General features: G+C 40.8%; 1 protein-coding gene across 5 annotated transcripts in view; it reads left to right on the top strand.

Moving 5' to 3' along the window:
- The window catches only part of NFATC1 (nuclear factor of activated T cells 1), a 278854-nt gene that overhangs the window by 181452 nt on the left and 80523 nt on the right, over positions 1 to 16879 (top strand). For 4 of the 5 annotated variants that reach the window (XM_073631211.1, XM_073631209.1, XM_073631212.1 and 1 more), the window contains one exon: positions 15761 to 16447. In XM_073631211.1, the coding sequence (XP_073487312.1) occupies positions 15761 to 16447 (687 nt within the window). The remainder of the gene's footprint in view (positions 1 to 15760; positions 16448 to 16879) is intronic. The other variant, XM_073631213.1, reaches the window with a different exon arrangement.

Raw genomic sequence — 16879 nt, 5'->3', positions numbered from 1 at the left:
AATTTTTTCTTTATTCTACTTCCCCCTTACTATGACATCACAAATAATTACAGAAATGTATTTGATGTAATTTTTGCAAGTTACTCTTAATTTTGAATACATTCCACTATGTGGTTATGCATTTTGGCCAGATATTCAGCTACACAATGATTATTTTTTAACAGCTCTGCCCAATTGGACCTTCAACATGTGCATGTGTATTCTTTTATTTGCTTTTTTGTGTTGGTACATGGAGCACCAACACAGTACACAAACTGCTACATGGAGGAGGAAAACTATGTAGAAAGAGAATTACTGGATGTTGGTGTCCTTCGTTGAGAGCTCTTTCAATTTGTTAAAGTTTTAGAACACCCCTTGCCATGGCTTCTGGGGTAACATGACCCATTTGTGAAAGGGTCCATTTGGAAGCATTGTACTTCTGTAGTATGGCTCACTGGTAGCATGGACTCATATTATACAGACGCCCACATGGTAACATGGCCGCCCTGTTGATCTCCCTTCCACCTTTATGTGGCCTCAAGTAACATGGCTTCTCTGGAAACATGGTCGTAATCCTTGCTATGATAACCACTTTGATTGTGTTTGCATTTTGCACTTGGCTTCATAATAAAACTATGGTTTTAAGAAGAGTGCTTGAGGTTCCAGAAGTTATACATAAGCAAGTCCGGCAGAAATATTGCTATATGGCCTCTGTTCTTCCTTGTGCAGTGTAAAAGGTAATGCAACAATTGTGTTCGGTGTAAAACAGTAAGTTTCACTTGAGCATAACAGTTTTTTTCCATGATAGTGAGGCTTCCTGTCTGTCCATCAGTGTATCGATCTACTAACTAGAGCATTCAGTAGTAATGGTAGCATCTGTGGAGTTTGCAGCCTTTCAGTTTGTAGTGAGATATCACTGGTTTGAATGTATTTTATTCCATTCTGAAAAATGCCATTGAAAGGAACGCAGTTTGCTTCAGAGCTTGGGACTTTTCATGAGGTTTTTTTGTGAAACAGATCAGGTCATCAGTTATTAACTATTATATTAAACTATTTTATCTTTTCAGTGGTTATGTGTGCTTAGTTATTGTTGTGATGCTTTTACTTAAAGTGGATGTAAACCTTATCTATAAGGATATACATGCCTCCTACATGTATCTTTACCTGTCAAATGTCTCCCCTCTGTCTGTTATTAGACCCGAAAAACTGCATATTCTGTGGGTGGGTCTGTTGTCTGGAGCTCGGTGGGTGGAGTTGTCAGAGTGATGTCAGTAGACTCCCCGCCTACCTCTACACTCCCCTTGTCAATATGCATTTTCTCCTGTGTATTTCTAACACTGAACTTCTGCTATGATCTCTAACATCCAGTGAAAAGACAGGAAAGTAACAACATGACTTCAGCATGCCAAATCATGCTGAGGTGTGGAACAGCCAATCCTTGCAGAACTGCTGAAGAAAGGAGTGGGGGAGGGAATTAAAAAATACTGCATGTCTCTTAGGCTAGTGCACGAGATATTTAAATCACCTGTCACTCACAGCAAGGGGGAGGATTTGACAAAGTTTTTCTCAGTTTGTCAAGGTTTATCTCACTGAACAATAAAAGAGGATTGCTCAGAGATGGATTAACTCTGTGTGGCAAGACTGGGCTCAAATGATAGGAAATCTTATACGCTACAGTATGATATAAAAGAGAAAAAAAACTTTTTTCGGGTTTACATCCACTTTAAAGTATTTATGTGGTTTGATTATTTAAATTAACTGAATCACATGGGCCTATGAAAAGTGTTCAAAAGAAAAACCCTATAGATTTCATATAAATGATCTACCGACGACAGGCTTGAGATCTCAAGGGCAGGAAAAATACCAACGTGGTAGCCACTACCTTTTTTCTGCTCCACAGTATCACTCAATCTATAACACATATTTTCAAATAATAGATCATAACTATACTCTCCATCTACATCTCACTAGAAATACTATTCTTCACAATGATAAATTGGTGAATGCATTAATTGCTAAGGACTGACATTCAAAGCAGAAAAAGAAAAATACATGAGCACTAATGGTCCTAAGTTCACTACTATCAATTGTAAATGCCTCTTTGAGACCTATTTCACAACCAGCCTTTGTTCTGATTACTGATCTTTTCCAATTTATCTAAGCATTAAAGTGGAAGTCCATGCAAAAACTAAAATCCCTACATCTATAGACACCACCGATCTAACACTAACCTATCTAGCCTTGTAAAGAAAAAATGAGTATACATACCTATTTTTAACCGATCCGACCCGATCTCCAGCGGCGGAAGCTCTGCAGAGGACACTGCCAACAATGGCTGTGAAATGAATGGGAAGTGACGTCACCCATAGACTTACTATGGGGCGCCCGTTGTCGTCTGTGTCCTCTGCACCCGCCTCCACAGCAAAGCCGCGGCTGACAGCTCAGCATGGGATCCGGTCGGATCGGGTCGCAGCGCCTTCAAAAAAGGTATGTATACTCATTTTTTCTTTACAGGGCTAGATAGGTTGGTGTTAGATCGGTGGTGTCTATAGGTGCAGGGATTTTTATTTTTGCATTGACTTCCACTTTAAGACTAAAGTACAAGGTGCTCCCCTGTTGCCCTGTTGGCCTGTGGGAACCAGAAAAAAATCTAGTATTAAATGAGAAGACAAACCTAATGCTCTCCCCTGCCTTCCCACAATGCAGCGCTCGAAGCCTGAGCGCCTTATTCCCAGGCTTGAGTGCAGTGGTGTAGGGGAAAGGGAGGATCCTTAGCTCCAGCAGACCAACTGGGTAGTGTGTGTCTCTCTCTCTCTCCCTCTCTCTGCTCTGACTAATTAGGTTTGCTTTAAGGGCTTGTTCACACCATACTTTTACATTTGATGTGCTAGTTATGAGTTAGAAAGATATGTGTGCTTGCTACATTTTTGGTTGGTTAACCAGCATTTTCAAATTTAAAAAAATTAAACTGGACAGATTGCAACATGTGTAAATGTATTTAAATTAATTTAAAATATTTCTGTTTTCATTCTTTTTATAGCACTTGCATAGTGTGTAGTGCTCTATTTAGATCAGCCTCTTTGACCACAGCAACCTCTTATCCAGTACAAAGCTGTCCTTTTGCGAATCACTACTTTGCAAAGGAACCGTCTTGAAATATTTATACTACATAAAATGAATACTTATTCGCAGCCCACCCCACTTACTATATCAGCCCAGCTAAGTTGACGTTATTAATATTACCTGGAAACGCAAATAAATGTTGTACAGTGGCCATCAAACGGCAGCTGTATGAAGAGATTATTGAACAAGGTTAAAATAAATATCCCTATGCACAGGCTTCAACCTTAGACATGTTTACCACCAAGAAAATTCCATTAGGAGCTGTGTTTTTTAATTTAAGGTCTATAAGCAACAAAACAGCTAATATATAACTTAGCCGAATTATCGAGCTTGTAAAAATGCAGCATGACTTGATATAAATCTTGGTCCCACTCTAGAGATTGTTACAGCAACCAAGAATGTAGCCATGCTGTGAAAGACTGTGAGGGATTGCAAGGAAGGAGAATCATTATCTACTTAAATCCACTATGAAGATACCACCCAAAACCTTTGGGTATTTAAGAAATTGTACATCGGGTGTTTTAAAATAATTCCACCTAAGGAACATTAAAATATAAACACACTATACAGTAGAAGATTATTGCCAACTCAAATTTTTAGTGCATCACAACTGGATTCCAAATAATTTATGCACTTTCTACATAGGCTTCCCAGAAAAAGATCTCTGCTGCCTGCCATAGGTAATATTAACTAACCACCTTGTACATGCTCTTATAGCATCAGTTCTTTAGTAGCTCCACTGTTTCTTCATTAACTGGTATATTTCTTTCAAGACTGGCCCATTGGCTTTTAAATTCCTATATAGCTCAGGCTTCAGCCACTTGAAAGATTGTTTGCAGTCGCATGCCTACAGTAATCAGCAGGCATAAATAAACTGGCAGTTCAGAATCACACCTAAAACTTTTGGAGCCAGAGCATTCTCCTATGAAGCTTATCCCCTCTGTAGCTAACTACTCAGCTCAATCCAGGATTCATCATCCGTGGCTGTGTATAAACCAGGCTGAAAACTCACTCAACATGGCATTTGAGGGCAAATAAATATGCTCTTTGCTTTCAGACAAAGCCCATGCTAATACTAGTCTAGGCTGTAAGCATTCATGGACTGTGCATTTGGGTCTGCTGAAGAAAAGTATGTGGTCATACGTGCTTCTTTTTGTACTATCAAAAATGAAATAATCTTTATTTTTAGCATAGAAATGTAGCTGTCTAATTAAAACAACTGTAGCCCAATGAAAACAGTGAGAGTTGATCTGACCAACTTTAAAAAGTGTTATTTTTCTTGTTTCTTTACACTTGCAACTAGTGCAACGTGTTCATCTTTTTGTATGAGGGACAGTGACACAATGGGATTGATTTACTAAAACTGGAGAGTACAAAATCAGGTGCAGCTGTGCATTGGTAGCCAATCAGCTTCTAATTTCAGTTTGTTCAATTACAATTTGACAAAATTCCTGGAAGCTGATTGGTTTCTATGTAGAGCTGCACCAGATTTTGCACTCTCCAATTTTACTGAATCAACCCCATTGTCACTACTATAAGTCCATGAAATGTTTTTTTTTTTTAACTGTTGCACAAATAGAACATTCACAAGTGCATTCACTTACACAAATAGAACATTATATATGCATTTTCACAGTTCCACAATCTCAACAAGAAAAATATGAACATTTTTCACTTAGCACAGTGCATACTTCAAGAGGCCCTGCAATTGCAAACAGTGACATTTTTATACTCTTGCTATACAGTGTCACACAAAGACCTAGCACTGGGTTTTACAACATTGGCATTTTAATGGCTACTAACGCTGTACAGCATATGTATCAGTTGAACTGATTGTCTTATTTTTAACTAATGAGTTATTGTTATTAAAAGCAATAATGACATACATACTAATGTTGCTAACTATTATCAATTTGCATATTCCTCTAATATGTTGCAGCAGAACAACTGTCTGTAACAGACACGAGACATTAAGAAAAGGGCTTTCCTGACATATGGCACTTCAAATAATGAGGGTGCACACCACTGAAATCCCACTAGTAAGTTTATTGTGTATAGCCGTCTGCTGACACAGTCCCCGCCCTTAGGGGAGTAGCCTAAGGGCGGGGACTGTGTCAACAGCCATCTATACACAATAAATTTACTATTGGGATCTCAACAGAGCGCATCCTTGTTCTATGATTTTGTTATATGTATTGAGCTAGATGAGCGCTTGTGATCTGCACCTGGAGCAGTGGACTTCCCAAGAGGCTGTTTAAGGAGCTTGGAGCAGTGCAGTTTTTCTTTTGGTACTTCAACTCACTTAATTGCATTTGTAAAAAGTCACAAGACATGGCATATGTGTTTTGAAGTCTAGCTCCCTTGAAATAGATGTAAACTCTAACTGAATGACCATTGGCTAAAGCACAATGAACACCTCCCATTTTTTTCTAATAAAATACTTCTAGTTTTTCTCTCTTTTTAATGCATTGTGGCTTTTCAGTGCTGCTGATTTGCTGAATCTTATTTGCAGCCACTTCATATCTACATGTACGCACTTCAGAGATTGCTGCATGGCTTATCCTAATTTGTAGACTGTAATGGCGCGTACACACGAGCAGACTTTTCGACTGGACTGGTCCGACAGACCGAGTCCGGCTGACAATTCGACCGTGTGTGGGCTTCATCGGACCTGCAGCAGACTTTTTCGGTCGAAAATCTGACGGACATTAGATTTGGAACATGTTTCAGATCTTTACGTCGAAACTCCGCCGGACCCAGTTCCTATCGAAAAGTCCGCTTGTCTGTATGCTAGTCCGACGGACGAAAACCGACGCTAGGGCAGCTATTGGCTACTGGCTATCAACTTCCTTATTTTTGTCCGGTCATACCTCATCACGTACGAATCCTTCGGACTTTGTTGTGATCGTGTGTAGGCAAGTCCGTTCATTCGGAAAGTCTGTTGGAAGTCCCTTGAAAGTCCATCGGATAGTCCGGTCGAAAAGTCCGCACGTGTGTACGCGGCATTATAGGCAGTGGACTATGCCAGTGCATTGTGTGTTGAAACTGCCACTTGTTTCCATATGACAATGTGACAATGCAGGATCACAACTAGGAAATAGGAACAGAGTGTTGTCACTGTGTAACAGGAAATGCCTTAACAAGGACCTTTAGGCCTCATGCACACAGGATGTTTATTTAACTGTACTAGAAACCTGCAGCATTTTTGCAGAAAAATGCCTGACGCATGTAAAAGTGTCTAAAAGCTTTTATAGGTGTCAACCTCTTGGGCATTAATTCATTTGATTGGCCTGAATAAATATTTTATTCTGGCCATTGAAATGAATTAATGCTTAAGCACCAGCGTTTGGATGCATTTAGCAGCCTTTAGTAGCATTTGTTCTGCCCAAACTCTGCTGCTCCTGGACGCACTGTCTGTGGGGTTTTTTTTCTGCCTCTAAAAGCTCCTGCCACTAAATGCTGCTAAAAGCCTATGTGTGCATGGACACATAACACGGAGGGGCTTTTAGAGGCAGGGGAAAAAAATGCCAGACGCCCCAAAAGCAGCTGTAAAAATGTCCAGTTTGCATGAGGCCTTAATAGCAAGGTCATTTATATAATTTTAATGAAAGCTGCAGTTTTAAAAATATTGAAAATGGCTTTTGAAATGACATGTTTATGGTTTATGAGGCTTTAGTGGTTGGGTTAACGTATATTTGAAGAAGCATGCAGTGTTATATCTCAGTAAAGTGTTATGTCTTCCTGTCATTAGAAACCCTGTCAATTGGAAGTCCAGGAGGCGAGGCCATACACTTTCATGAGGTTCTATATCTTCCGCACTTGCATTTAAAGTGGTTGTAAAGTCAGAAGGTTTTTTTATCTTAATGCATTCTATACATTAAGATAAAAAACTTTCTGTGTACAGCAGCCCTCCTGACAATCTCTATTCAAGCGATGTGCACAATTGCCTCGGCCTTCCGGGACTCTCCCTCCTGATTGGCTGAGACACAGCAGCGGCGTCATTGGCTCCCGCTGCTGTCAATTAAAGTCAGTTAGCCAATCAGGAGAGAGGGGGGGTGGGGCTGGACCACGGCTCTGTTCCTGAATGGACACACGGAGCTGTGGCTCAGGTCCCCCCCATAGCAAGCTGCTTGCACTCAACAGGAGGGAGGGGTCAGGAGTTGCCGGCAAGGACCCGAGAAGAGGAGGATCTGGGCTGCTCTGTGCAAAACCACTGCATAGAGCAGGTAAGTTTGATAGCTTTAAACAAATATAAACAAGACTTTACAATCACTTTAAATGTTCACAACATTTAGTAAATTGCCCACGAAGTAGTTGGCCATGAACTTCCACCTAGTAACATAGACAGATTTCTGGTTCATTAGGTTATTTGAAGCCGGCTCATTACAATAAATTGTAATTTTACTGCTGGACTGTGTTCAAATCTCTGCGTAATGTACAATGATAGGTCTGTATTACCATTCAACTGATTGACTAACATCACAGACATGTTTATGTGTGACATAAGAAGGTCACTAGAGAAATGTCTTTCTTTAACCATGAAAGTTGAGTACAGACCCAGTCAACACTGACTTGCAACTCTGACATTTCACATTAGTCTGACCTTCCTGTAACATATATTTCAGACCTATAATTACAGCCATGGAAACAGTGAAGGAAGAAGTGTAACAACTACTGACATCCACCCTTACTCTCAAAAGGGAATGCATTTTTTACAGTCTCAACACTAAACTATTTTGCACATTTCAACGTATGCTTTCATGATTTACTGTGCATATGGATAAGGCTTCACATGAAAAGGAAAATTTGAAAAGGTCAGCTGACTAATAACCTTAGGGATTGGTCATTTTAATATATGCCACCTTATAGTGAATTTAAAGTGTTTTGTATATTTTGTTTCATTGTTTTTTTATTTATTTAAAACAATATCTTTGTTAATTTTTGTGTATTTTTAGGCATTATCAAACAAATTAGAAATATTATATAAGAATTTGATAAATGTACCACTTGCAGCCAGCAGGTGGAGCTCTGTGGAAGCAACCTTTATTATTATTTTTTATATAAAATAGATTACAAAACACTTTTCCATTAGACTAAATGAGTAGAATACCTAACAATAGGACCTAATCCTTAGGGAAAAACCCAATAGGCAGGTTGTTCACAAGCCAATTGGTAGATCGACTCGTGTACAACCAGGATTCCCACACATAGATCGAAATTTGGCCAGTCCTTACTGATCCATATAGAGCTGGCTTAAGGGTTAATTCACACTTGCCAATGCATCCTACCTTCTAATAGATGCGAGAAGCCTAGTGGGAGTTCCCACAATTGGCTGCGAGAGGCATTCCCCATTGAAAGCAGCTAACTGCTGCCACTTGCATGTAATGTTTCATGCAGGAATCACATGCAAGTTATTGACCCTTGATGCATACTGCGTGCTTTCAGGACCAAGCACTTGCATGTGATCACTGCATGAGAGATTACACACGAGTGCCTGTGAATAGTTGCAGGAGCCGGGAGCCTCCCATTGCTTTCAGTGGGACTGCCTCTGTCAGGGTACATTCTCAGGGGTGAATGCATGCTTATTAAATTTGTCTCTGACCTGAGAATGTCAGGATGGGAAGGGGAAAATCCTGTATGGGGCACTGATAACTTTTGTAAGGTCTCCAAAGTGACACACAAACTCCATTATAGCCTATGACAGCTTAGAGCAGGTTAATATTTTGGATGACTTGCCAAAGACAAAGGAAGTGTTAATATGACTGGAGTTATAGTTTTAATCAATCTGTAGAGATGGTCAACCATTCTGTGAAAGAATATACAGCTAAATGACTTTTACGTTTAATACAGAAATTGACTTCCTAGCAGTCTGTAAGCAATTGCTAGGCCATTTGCTCACTGGTGTTTATGCCGCTTTGCTGGAATAAAGCTGGTAAGGCGGTCATATGTTTTTCTGCCAGCAATAGCTCATTTCTCACTCTAGAGCTATGACCCTCATCTGCAGACACACTGGGTGACTTACTAAAACTGGAGAGCTCAAAATCGGGTGCAGGTGTGCATGGTAGCAAATCGGCTTCTTACTTCAGCTTATTCAATTAGGCTTTGACGATGAACCTGAAAGCGGATTGATTTCTATGCAGAGTTGTACCAGATTTTGCACTCTCCAGTTTTAGTAAGTCAACCCCACTGTGATCATTAGAATTGGATAACAGAACAGTATAAAAATAGTATGATCTGAGCTTTGCAAACAGAGCTCAAACTGCACAAAGCAAAGCTGTAAGGACAGCCCAGTGTTCGAGGACCCCATACATAAATAAATGAATTGCAATGAGAGGAGTTCCCTTTTGCCCAGAAACAGAAGGCAAAAACTCAAGTGGCCAAGGCTCTTAAGAAAGTAAAAAGAGCTCCTTTCATTTGTTTTAAGTTTCCAAAGATGAGCCTGGAACCTAGTCCCTCCAAGTCCTCCAGGTCCGAAAGTAAGCTCTCCTTACAATGAGATGAATCAATTGTGGAGGGACATCTATTGGCCTTTACAGCCCTCTTACCCAGAACATTTCAATGCTTGGGTCCAGAACATCTCTTGGTGCTGTAAACTAGGATTTCAGTCCCTTCCTCCACCCCTCTTCATGTTGTTAAACTTGTCAAAGTTTATGCAAATATTGGCAGATTTCCACACTGCACTGAAATAGATCCTATCCCAAGGGAGAGGAGGTTCCTAGGGTTTGATTCCAACCTGTTCACCAAACTCAAATTGATTGGAGGCATCCACCTCATACTTCATCTAAAGATTTGCAACAGATTTCCTCAGGTTCAACAATTCTGTTTGGAATTTACCCAGTCGGTCATGGCTTCCCTCCACCCCAGAGGATTTCTGGGCTCTGTGGATATCAAGGATGCTTACTCATCCCCATCTTCCCAGCCCTTCAACGCTACCTGTGTTTTGCTGTGGGCACACATTACCAATCTCTGTCCCTTCCCTTTCTATAGACTCTGTTTTCATGCTAGGAACCAACCTAAACTTTTGCATGAGGGTTCTGAGCTTGATGGTGACCTTCTTCGAGGCAGTATTATATGCCCAATATCATTCCAGACCATTGCAACTCAACATTCTGTCAGCGTAAAGCTCAAGCAAGCTCAGTCTCTGGACCGTTACATCTGCCTGACCCCTAAAACCAGGCTTGTTTTGCCATGGTGGATAAGGAGTCTGACGCTTAAAATTAGGAAATCCTTCCTGTTGATGGTTTATTAGGTTTTCATGACGGATGCTAGCTTGTCAGGCTGGAGAGGAGACCTCAATGCTCTGCCTATGCAAGGGACTTGCACTGGAAGAGGCTTGTCTTCCAGTCGGTGTTCTAGAGTTTAGAGCTATTTGGTTGTCTCTTCAACACTGGAGCTATCAACTCCACAGTCCTCTGACCAGGATTTAGTCAGACAGTGCCACGGTGGAGGTTTACATCAGCCATCAGTGAAAAATTAGAAGTCTTGGGGCTGGAAGAGAAGCATATCCAATTTTCGTAAACAAAGAATGCGTTGCGCCTGGGAATATATCTAAATGTCTATACACCTTAGTAGTATCATGTGAATAAAAATAAAGTGCAGTTTACAGAAAATATGGATCTAAGACCAATTTCTGTATTAAACAAACTATATCAACACGTGCAACAAGGTGCCGTGTGCATTGAATCACAAAGTGCAATGTGCAAATACTGCATACCTAAATCATGTGATATAAAGCTATGAAAATATAGATCTAAAAACACATTTGAATAAACATATAAAACAACCAAACATAATTCCTTGAATAGGTGTACACACTAGAAAATGTATTATACATATATCACATAAAAATCCACTGTGATTATAAAAAGTGATGGGTGAAAATAAATAAATAAATAAATAAAAAATACAAATAAATAAATAAATAAACCACTCGTGTAGTAAATAGACTATAAACGTCCTTATTGTGATGTTGAAGATTATAATCGTGAGAAATCTTCCAATTCAGCAATGTGAAGTGACAAAACTCCAACAGAAATCAACATAATAATGGTGCTTCAGAAGAAAAGTTCCAGTACTAAATCAAAGGTGCCCAAATCATGCCGTGAAGTGCCTCGGTGACCCCCAATGTGATTGCGCTCACCTTGGAGCAGGTGACACAGTGTTCAGCTGCGTCAATACACGCATGTGCACCAAACATAACAAGCGAAAAAAACGATATACGGCGTGCTGCGGGGTGTGAGAGATCCACAACCCAGCTCTGTGCTGATCGCTCCGTTCTGGCCCCTCCCCTACGCGTATTCGACACAGGGAGTCACGTGTCTTCATCATATCCCCCTGATGAAGACACGTGACTCCCTGTGTCGAAGACGCGTAGGGGAGGGGCCAGAACGGAGCGATCAGCACAGAGCTGGGTTGTGAATCTCTCACACCCCGCAGCACGCCGTATATCGTTTTTTTCGCTTGTTATGTTTGGTGCACATGAGCACCTTATAAATGTGAGTACCCCACTGTGGGGATTGGATGTCATTTCAATAAATTATCTTGCGGTATTACACTATATTAGCCTTTCTCTTTTTTATGGTATGATATTTATGGAGCCTTAGAGAATCTGTTTGGAGAATCAGCTGTTACTAATCATTTAGCCCAGGGGTGGCTCCACAGCGTGTATTGACGCAGCTGAACACTGTGTCACCTGCTCCAAGGTGAGCGCAATCACATTGGGGGTCACCGAGGCACTTCACGGCATGATTTGGGCACCTTTGATTTAGTACTGGAACTTTTTTTCTGAAGCACCATTATTATGTTGATTTCTGTTGGAGTTTTGTCACTTCACATTGCTGAATTGGAAGATTTCTCACAATTATAATCTTCAACATCACAATAAGGATGTTTACAGTCTATTTACTACACGAGTGGTTTATTTATTTATTTATTTGTATTTTTTATTTTTTTATTTTTTTTTTTTTTTCACCCATCACTTTTTATAATCACAGTGGATTTTTATGTGATATATGTATAATACATTTTCTAGTGTGTACACCTATTCAAGGAATTATGTTTGGTTGTTTTATATGTTTATTCAAATGTGTTTTTAGATCTATATTTTCATAGCTTTATATCACATGATTTAGGTACGCAGTATTTGCACATTGCACTTTGTGATTCAATGCACACGGCACCTTGTTGCACGTGTTGATATAGTTTGTTTAATACAGAAATTGGTCTTAGATCCATATTTTCTGTAAACTGCACTTTATTTTTATTCACATGATACTACTAAGGTGTATAGACATTTAGATATATTCCCAGGCGCAACGCATTCTTTGTTTACATTTCACCGCACGGTCATGAATACGTGATCTGCGTTTGCAGCCGGGTATTTATTCAGTTGTTTCTCTACTAAGGTACTGGATTATTGTGGCTCGCAAGATTTTTTCCTTATATCCAATTTTCGCTTGGGAGGAAAATCATGTTTATTCATGTCTTTCATGGTGAATGCCCTGGTGTGATTTTGTAGGATCAGTTCAGTCCTTTTTTTTTTCTTTGCAGGGTTGATATGGAAAACATTCCACCAAACTGGCCCATGCAGCCATGGCATTCATATCTCACTAGACTCCTGGCAGGATGCTCCTTTGGCCCTCACAAATCATCGGGATCTTCTATCCCAAGGACCAGTGTACCACCCTGCTTCTTGGTCTCTGGCTTTAATGCCTTGGCTGTTGAAGCCCAGGCCTGAGGTATAGGGGCCTACCTGGTTTAGATATCTGTACGCTCTTAAAGGCTAAGAAGATATTTCCCATGGTGCAAGACTAGAAATTTCTATCCCAGGAACTATTGCGTCTGACAGATCCTGTCTTTTTCCAGTGTGGTCTTGATCAACCAAGGGTTCCACCAAGAGTTACATTTCAGCCTTACCCTATCAAAGTTTGTTTCTCACTCGTGTAGGGTGTTGCTCACATTGTTCCCCCTGCATGTTCCCTCTGGGATCTCATTCCTGTTCTTGGTTATTCAAAAGTAACCATTAGAACCTATCAGGGATATACCCCTGTCTACCTTTACTCACTAGGTTGTCTTTCTTGTCACCATCACCTCTGCAAAGTGTGTTTCTGACTTAGCAGCCTTAACATGTAGCAAAACCTTTTCCTGTAGGATAAGGTTTTGAGACCCGGGACCTCTTTTCTTTCCAAGGTGGTTTCTTCTTTTCAACTTAACCAAGACAATGTTCTACTGTCTCCCTGACACGCTCCTAAGCATTCTAATGCCGCGTACACACGGTCGGACTTTTCGTCTACAAAAGTCCAACGGACGCTGACGGACTAAAGCTGGCTGGTAATCCGATCGTGTGTGGGCTTCTCCGGACTTTCAACGGACTTTTTCAGCCTCAAATCCGACGGACTTTAGATTTGAAACATGCTTCAAATCTTTCCGACGGACTCGAGTCCGGTCGAAAAATCCGCTCGTCTGTATGCTAGTCTGACGGACAAAAACCCACGCTAGGGCAGCTATTGGCTACTGGCTATCAACTTCCTTATTTTAGTCCGGTGTACGTCATCACGTAAGAATTCGACGGACTTTTGTGTGATCGTGTGTAGGCAAGTCTGTTCGTTAGAAAGTCCGCCGCAAGTCCGTCGAAAGTCTGTCGGACAGGCTGTCGGACTTTTGTAGCTGAAAAGTCCGACCGTGTGTACGCGGCATAAGGCGTTTTCCTTCTATTGTCTGGATGTAGTGTGCACTGTTGAAATTTTTATCTGTGGCTATAGCTACCTTTCATCAGTCTGACTCTATGCAATTTCTCACAGGGGACAGTCTGCTTCTTGTTCCACTATTGCTAGGTGGATTCATCATCTCATCATTCAAACTTATGATCTCAGAGGCAAGGCTTCCCCTTTTCCGGTCAAAGTGCACTGATGCATTGACATTGTAGGCACTTTTGAACTACCCTTGTTAACTTATCAGTTTATTCCTTGTTGGCCTTTTAGCCTTTTGTTTGCTGTTACCCACATATTAGCAGGACTTTTTTTTGACATCCCATTGTTCAGAATGCTATCTTCTGTCCTATAGGATTTTTGTCTTACCTGTAAAATATGTTTCTTGGAGTACATTATGGGGCACAGGTCTCTCCACTCTGCTCTTATGATCTTGTCCTATCATTGCTTAATACCAAACTGAAACATGCAGGGGTAAGGAGGGGCTATACTGGGCTATCCTTACAGCTTTGCTTTGATAGTCTCCCGAAGGTGGCAGTATAACCCAGTGTTTCCTGTACTCCAAAAAAAAGGGATTTTACAGATAAGAAAAAAAAAATTCTGGAACTCACTGTGACAAAAGGCTTGTCGTTATATACTAGCAGTGGATCCTAATTACAAAGGCCCTCAACCTTTGTGGCTAGAAAGACACTTGCATCTGTCCCCCACCAGCTCTAAGACTGAGAACCGAGTGATCAAACATTGCTGATCGCTCAGTTCTCAGTGCTCCATGAGCAGAGAGCTGGTGATTGTCAGTCACCGGCTCTTTGCTCTGCCCCCCCCCCCGCACTCACTGGATCGCTGGACTATGGAGAGGGTGGGAGTAGCTGGCTCAGCCTCTTATTAGCTCACTGAGAGGCTGAGCCAGGTGCCAGTCCAGGCTGCTGGGTGGATCCTGACCATATGGTCATGATCTTTCCCCAGCCTGGAACATCTCTGTGACACCAGCCAACAGTGGGCTTCAGCCTGCTGTCTGCTGAAAATGGGTTACAAGTGTGCAGAACAGACTGCACTCCTGTGATCCACAGGAGAAGTAAAGCCAAACGAGCTGTGTCTGTATTTCTCCTTTAAGGAAATTCTTTGTTTATTTATTGTAGGAAACTAAGGTAGATATTATAGGGATCAACTGCTGGAACATTCTCCATATATTAAAGTTCACATCTTTAATATGCCTTTCGGCTATGTGATATAATTTCCCCATTGCTGCTGAACTGCATTACAGTTAGTTTCGCAGTTTGCAAAGTAGCATGGGGTTCAACTATTGAATTTAGTAAGGTAAGTATTGTATATTTGGGATTAAAATCTGGTAATAAGGTAGAATAGACTAAAGGAAATATGTTGGTGTAGGCAGCTTAATCTTTAGTAGCTGGAAAACAGTTAATCTAAACACATGCAGCAGTGCAAGACACTTACTTACATAATCAGTTGAGTTGCCAGTGACATCATAAACCACAACTACTTTTGCTTGTGTTTGTCTCGCTTGATTCATTTGAATCTGTTTAGTCTGACAATGATTTTACCAAACACATTTATCAAACTGTTCATCGGTAGCAGCAGCAAAGGCAATAATACATCCAAGTAAAATTTTTTGCTTTGATTTTTACAAATCCATGGAGCCCTTGGGTCCAAAGCTTCTTCAGCAACATGGCTATTTGCAAATAGACTTTTATAGCACATTAGTACTGGAGGAGATTCCAAAGAAAATAGTTCTTTTGAATATTAGAACCAGCTGTGACTTTCTTATGCTGATGACTCATACTTTTTTTTTTATTGGGTGGGAGAACGAGGCAAAAGACACACAGAGTCTTATTCAAGACGTTGTTTGTTTTGCAAGGGGTATCCTAGCCACAAGCCAACTTGATCTTACCGAAATGCAACTCATGTTTATTTAATTTTTTCTTCTCTCCTAACAGTTCCAATTATAAAAACAGAGCCCACTGATGACTATGAGTCAGCTCAAACTTGTGGCCCAGTGAACCAGGGATTAACTCAACTCTCAAAGCCATACTACAGCCAACAGATTTTGATGCCATCTGATCCTGGTTCGTGCCTTGTGTCTGGCTTCACATCTTGTCACCAAAGAAACACTGTGATGACATCTTCCAATTCAAGCCACAAACTCCATGACCTATCATCTTCACCGTACAACAAATGCATCTCGAATACTGGCCACTCTCAGCTAGGACTTCAGCAGCCCACTGGAGGCGTTCCCACCATACAGGAAGTGCCACGGTCTATAGTTGTGCACCCAAGTTCACCCGATCAGTCATCCCACATCATGCTGCAGCCGCAGGTGAGTCTCCATCAGAGCAGTAGCTGTCCCCTTGGTTATCAACAAACAGTCTATCCCAACAGTCCCTCTTCTCCAGTTCCGTCTATTACCCAAGAGCCATCCTATTTGCAGCCCTGCAGTCCAACTCATTCATCAGTAATGGGCCAACCGCAGCACCAACAGCAGAAGGTTCAGAGAAATGAATCTCCAACCACTCAACCTCTGTCACTGCCAGAGTTGCATGAGGACAATAATCATAATTTGGCCCCTATTCCTGTAACCATCAAGTGTGAGCCTGAGGAACTGGATCAGTTGTACTTGGATGATGGTAAGTGTTCCATAGCTGTTGAGGCATTCATTCCACTATATTGCTGTATCAGTAAGTTCTTTATTAACCAGATGCTTTCAGGAGCCATCATAAATTAACAGCACTAAGAACTGGTGCAGAAATATGTCCATTTTGAATTAATAAAAATAAGAAAAGGGAATTGAAAATGTTCCTAATGTAGCATTTCTCATACTGTGTATTTTAAGCATTAAGTGCCTTTCGTAACCACAGAGGTAGCTTAACCACCAATTTCTACACAAAAGTAATTGCAACCATATGCTCTTAGCTCATGCAGGTGATTTGATAAGTCTGAGTGGAAGTACAATAAAATGTCTAGCAATGCACCGTCTAGCTGTACACTGCAAATCCCTCTAGCAGTAAATATATGTCACATCAATGTGAACTGACTACATTAGCCACTGTATTTTACAA

The sequence above is a fragment of the Aquarana catesbeiana genome, linkage group LG05 (assembly GCF_042186555.1).
Source record: "Aquarana catesbeiana isolate 2022-GZ linkage group LG05, ASM4218655v1, whole genome shotgun sequence".
Taxonomy (NCBI): domain Eukaryota; kingdom Metazoa; phylum Chordata; class Amphibia; order Anura; family Ranidae; genus Aquarana; species Aquarana catesbeiana.
The sequence above is the reverse complement of the archived record's forward strand: the minus strand, read 5'-3'. Positions and strand labels throughout refer to the sequence as shown.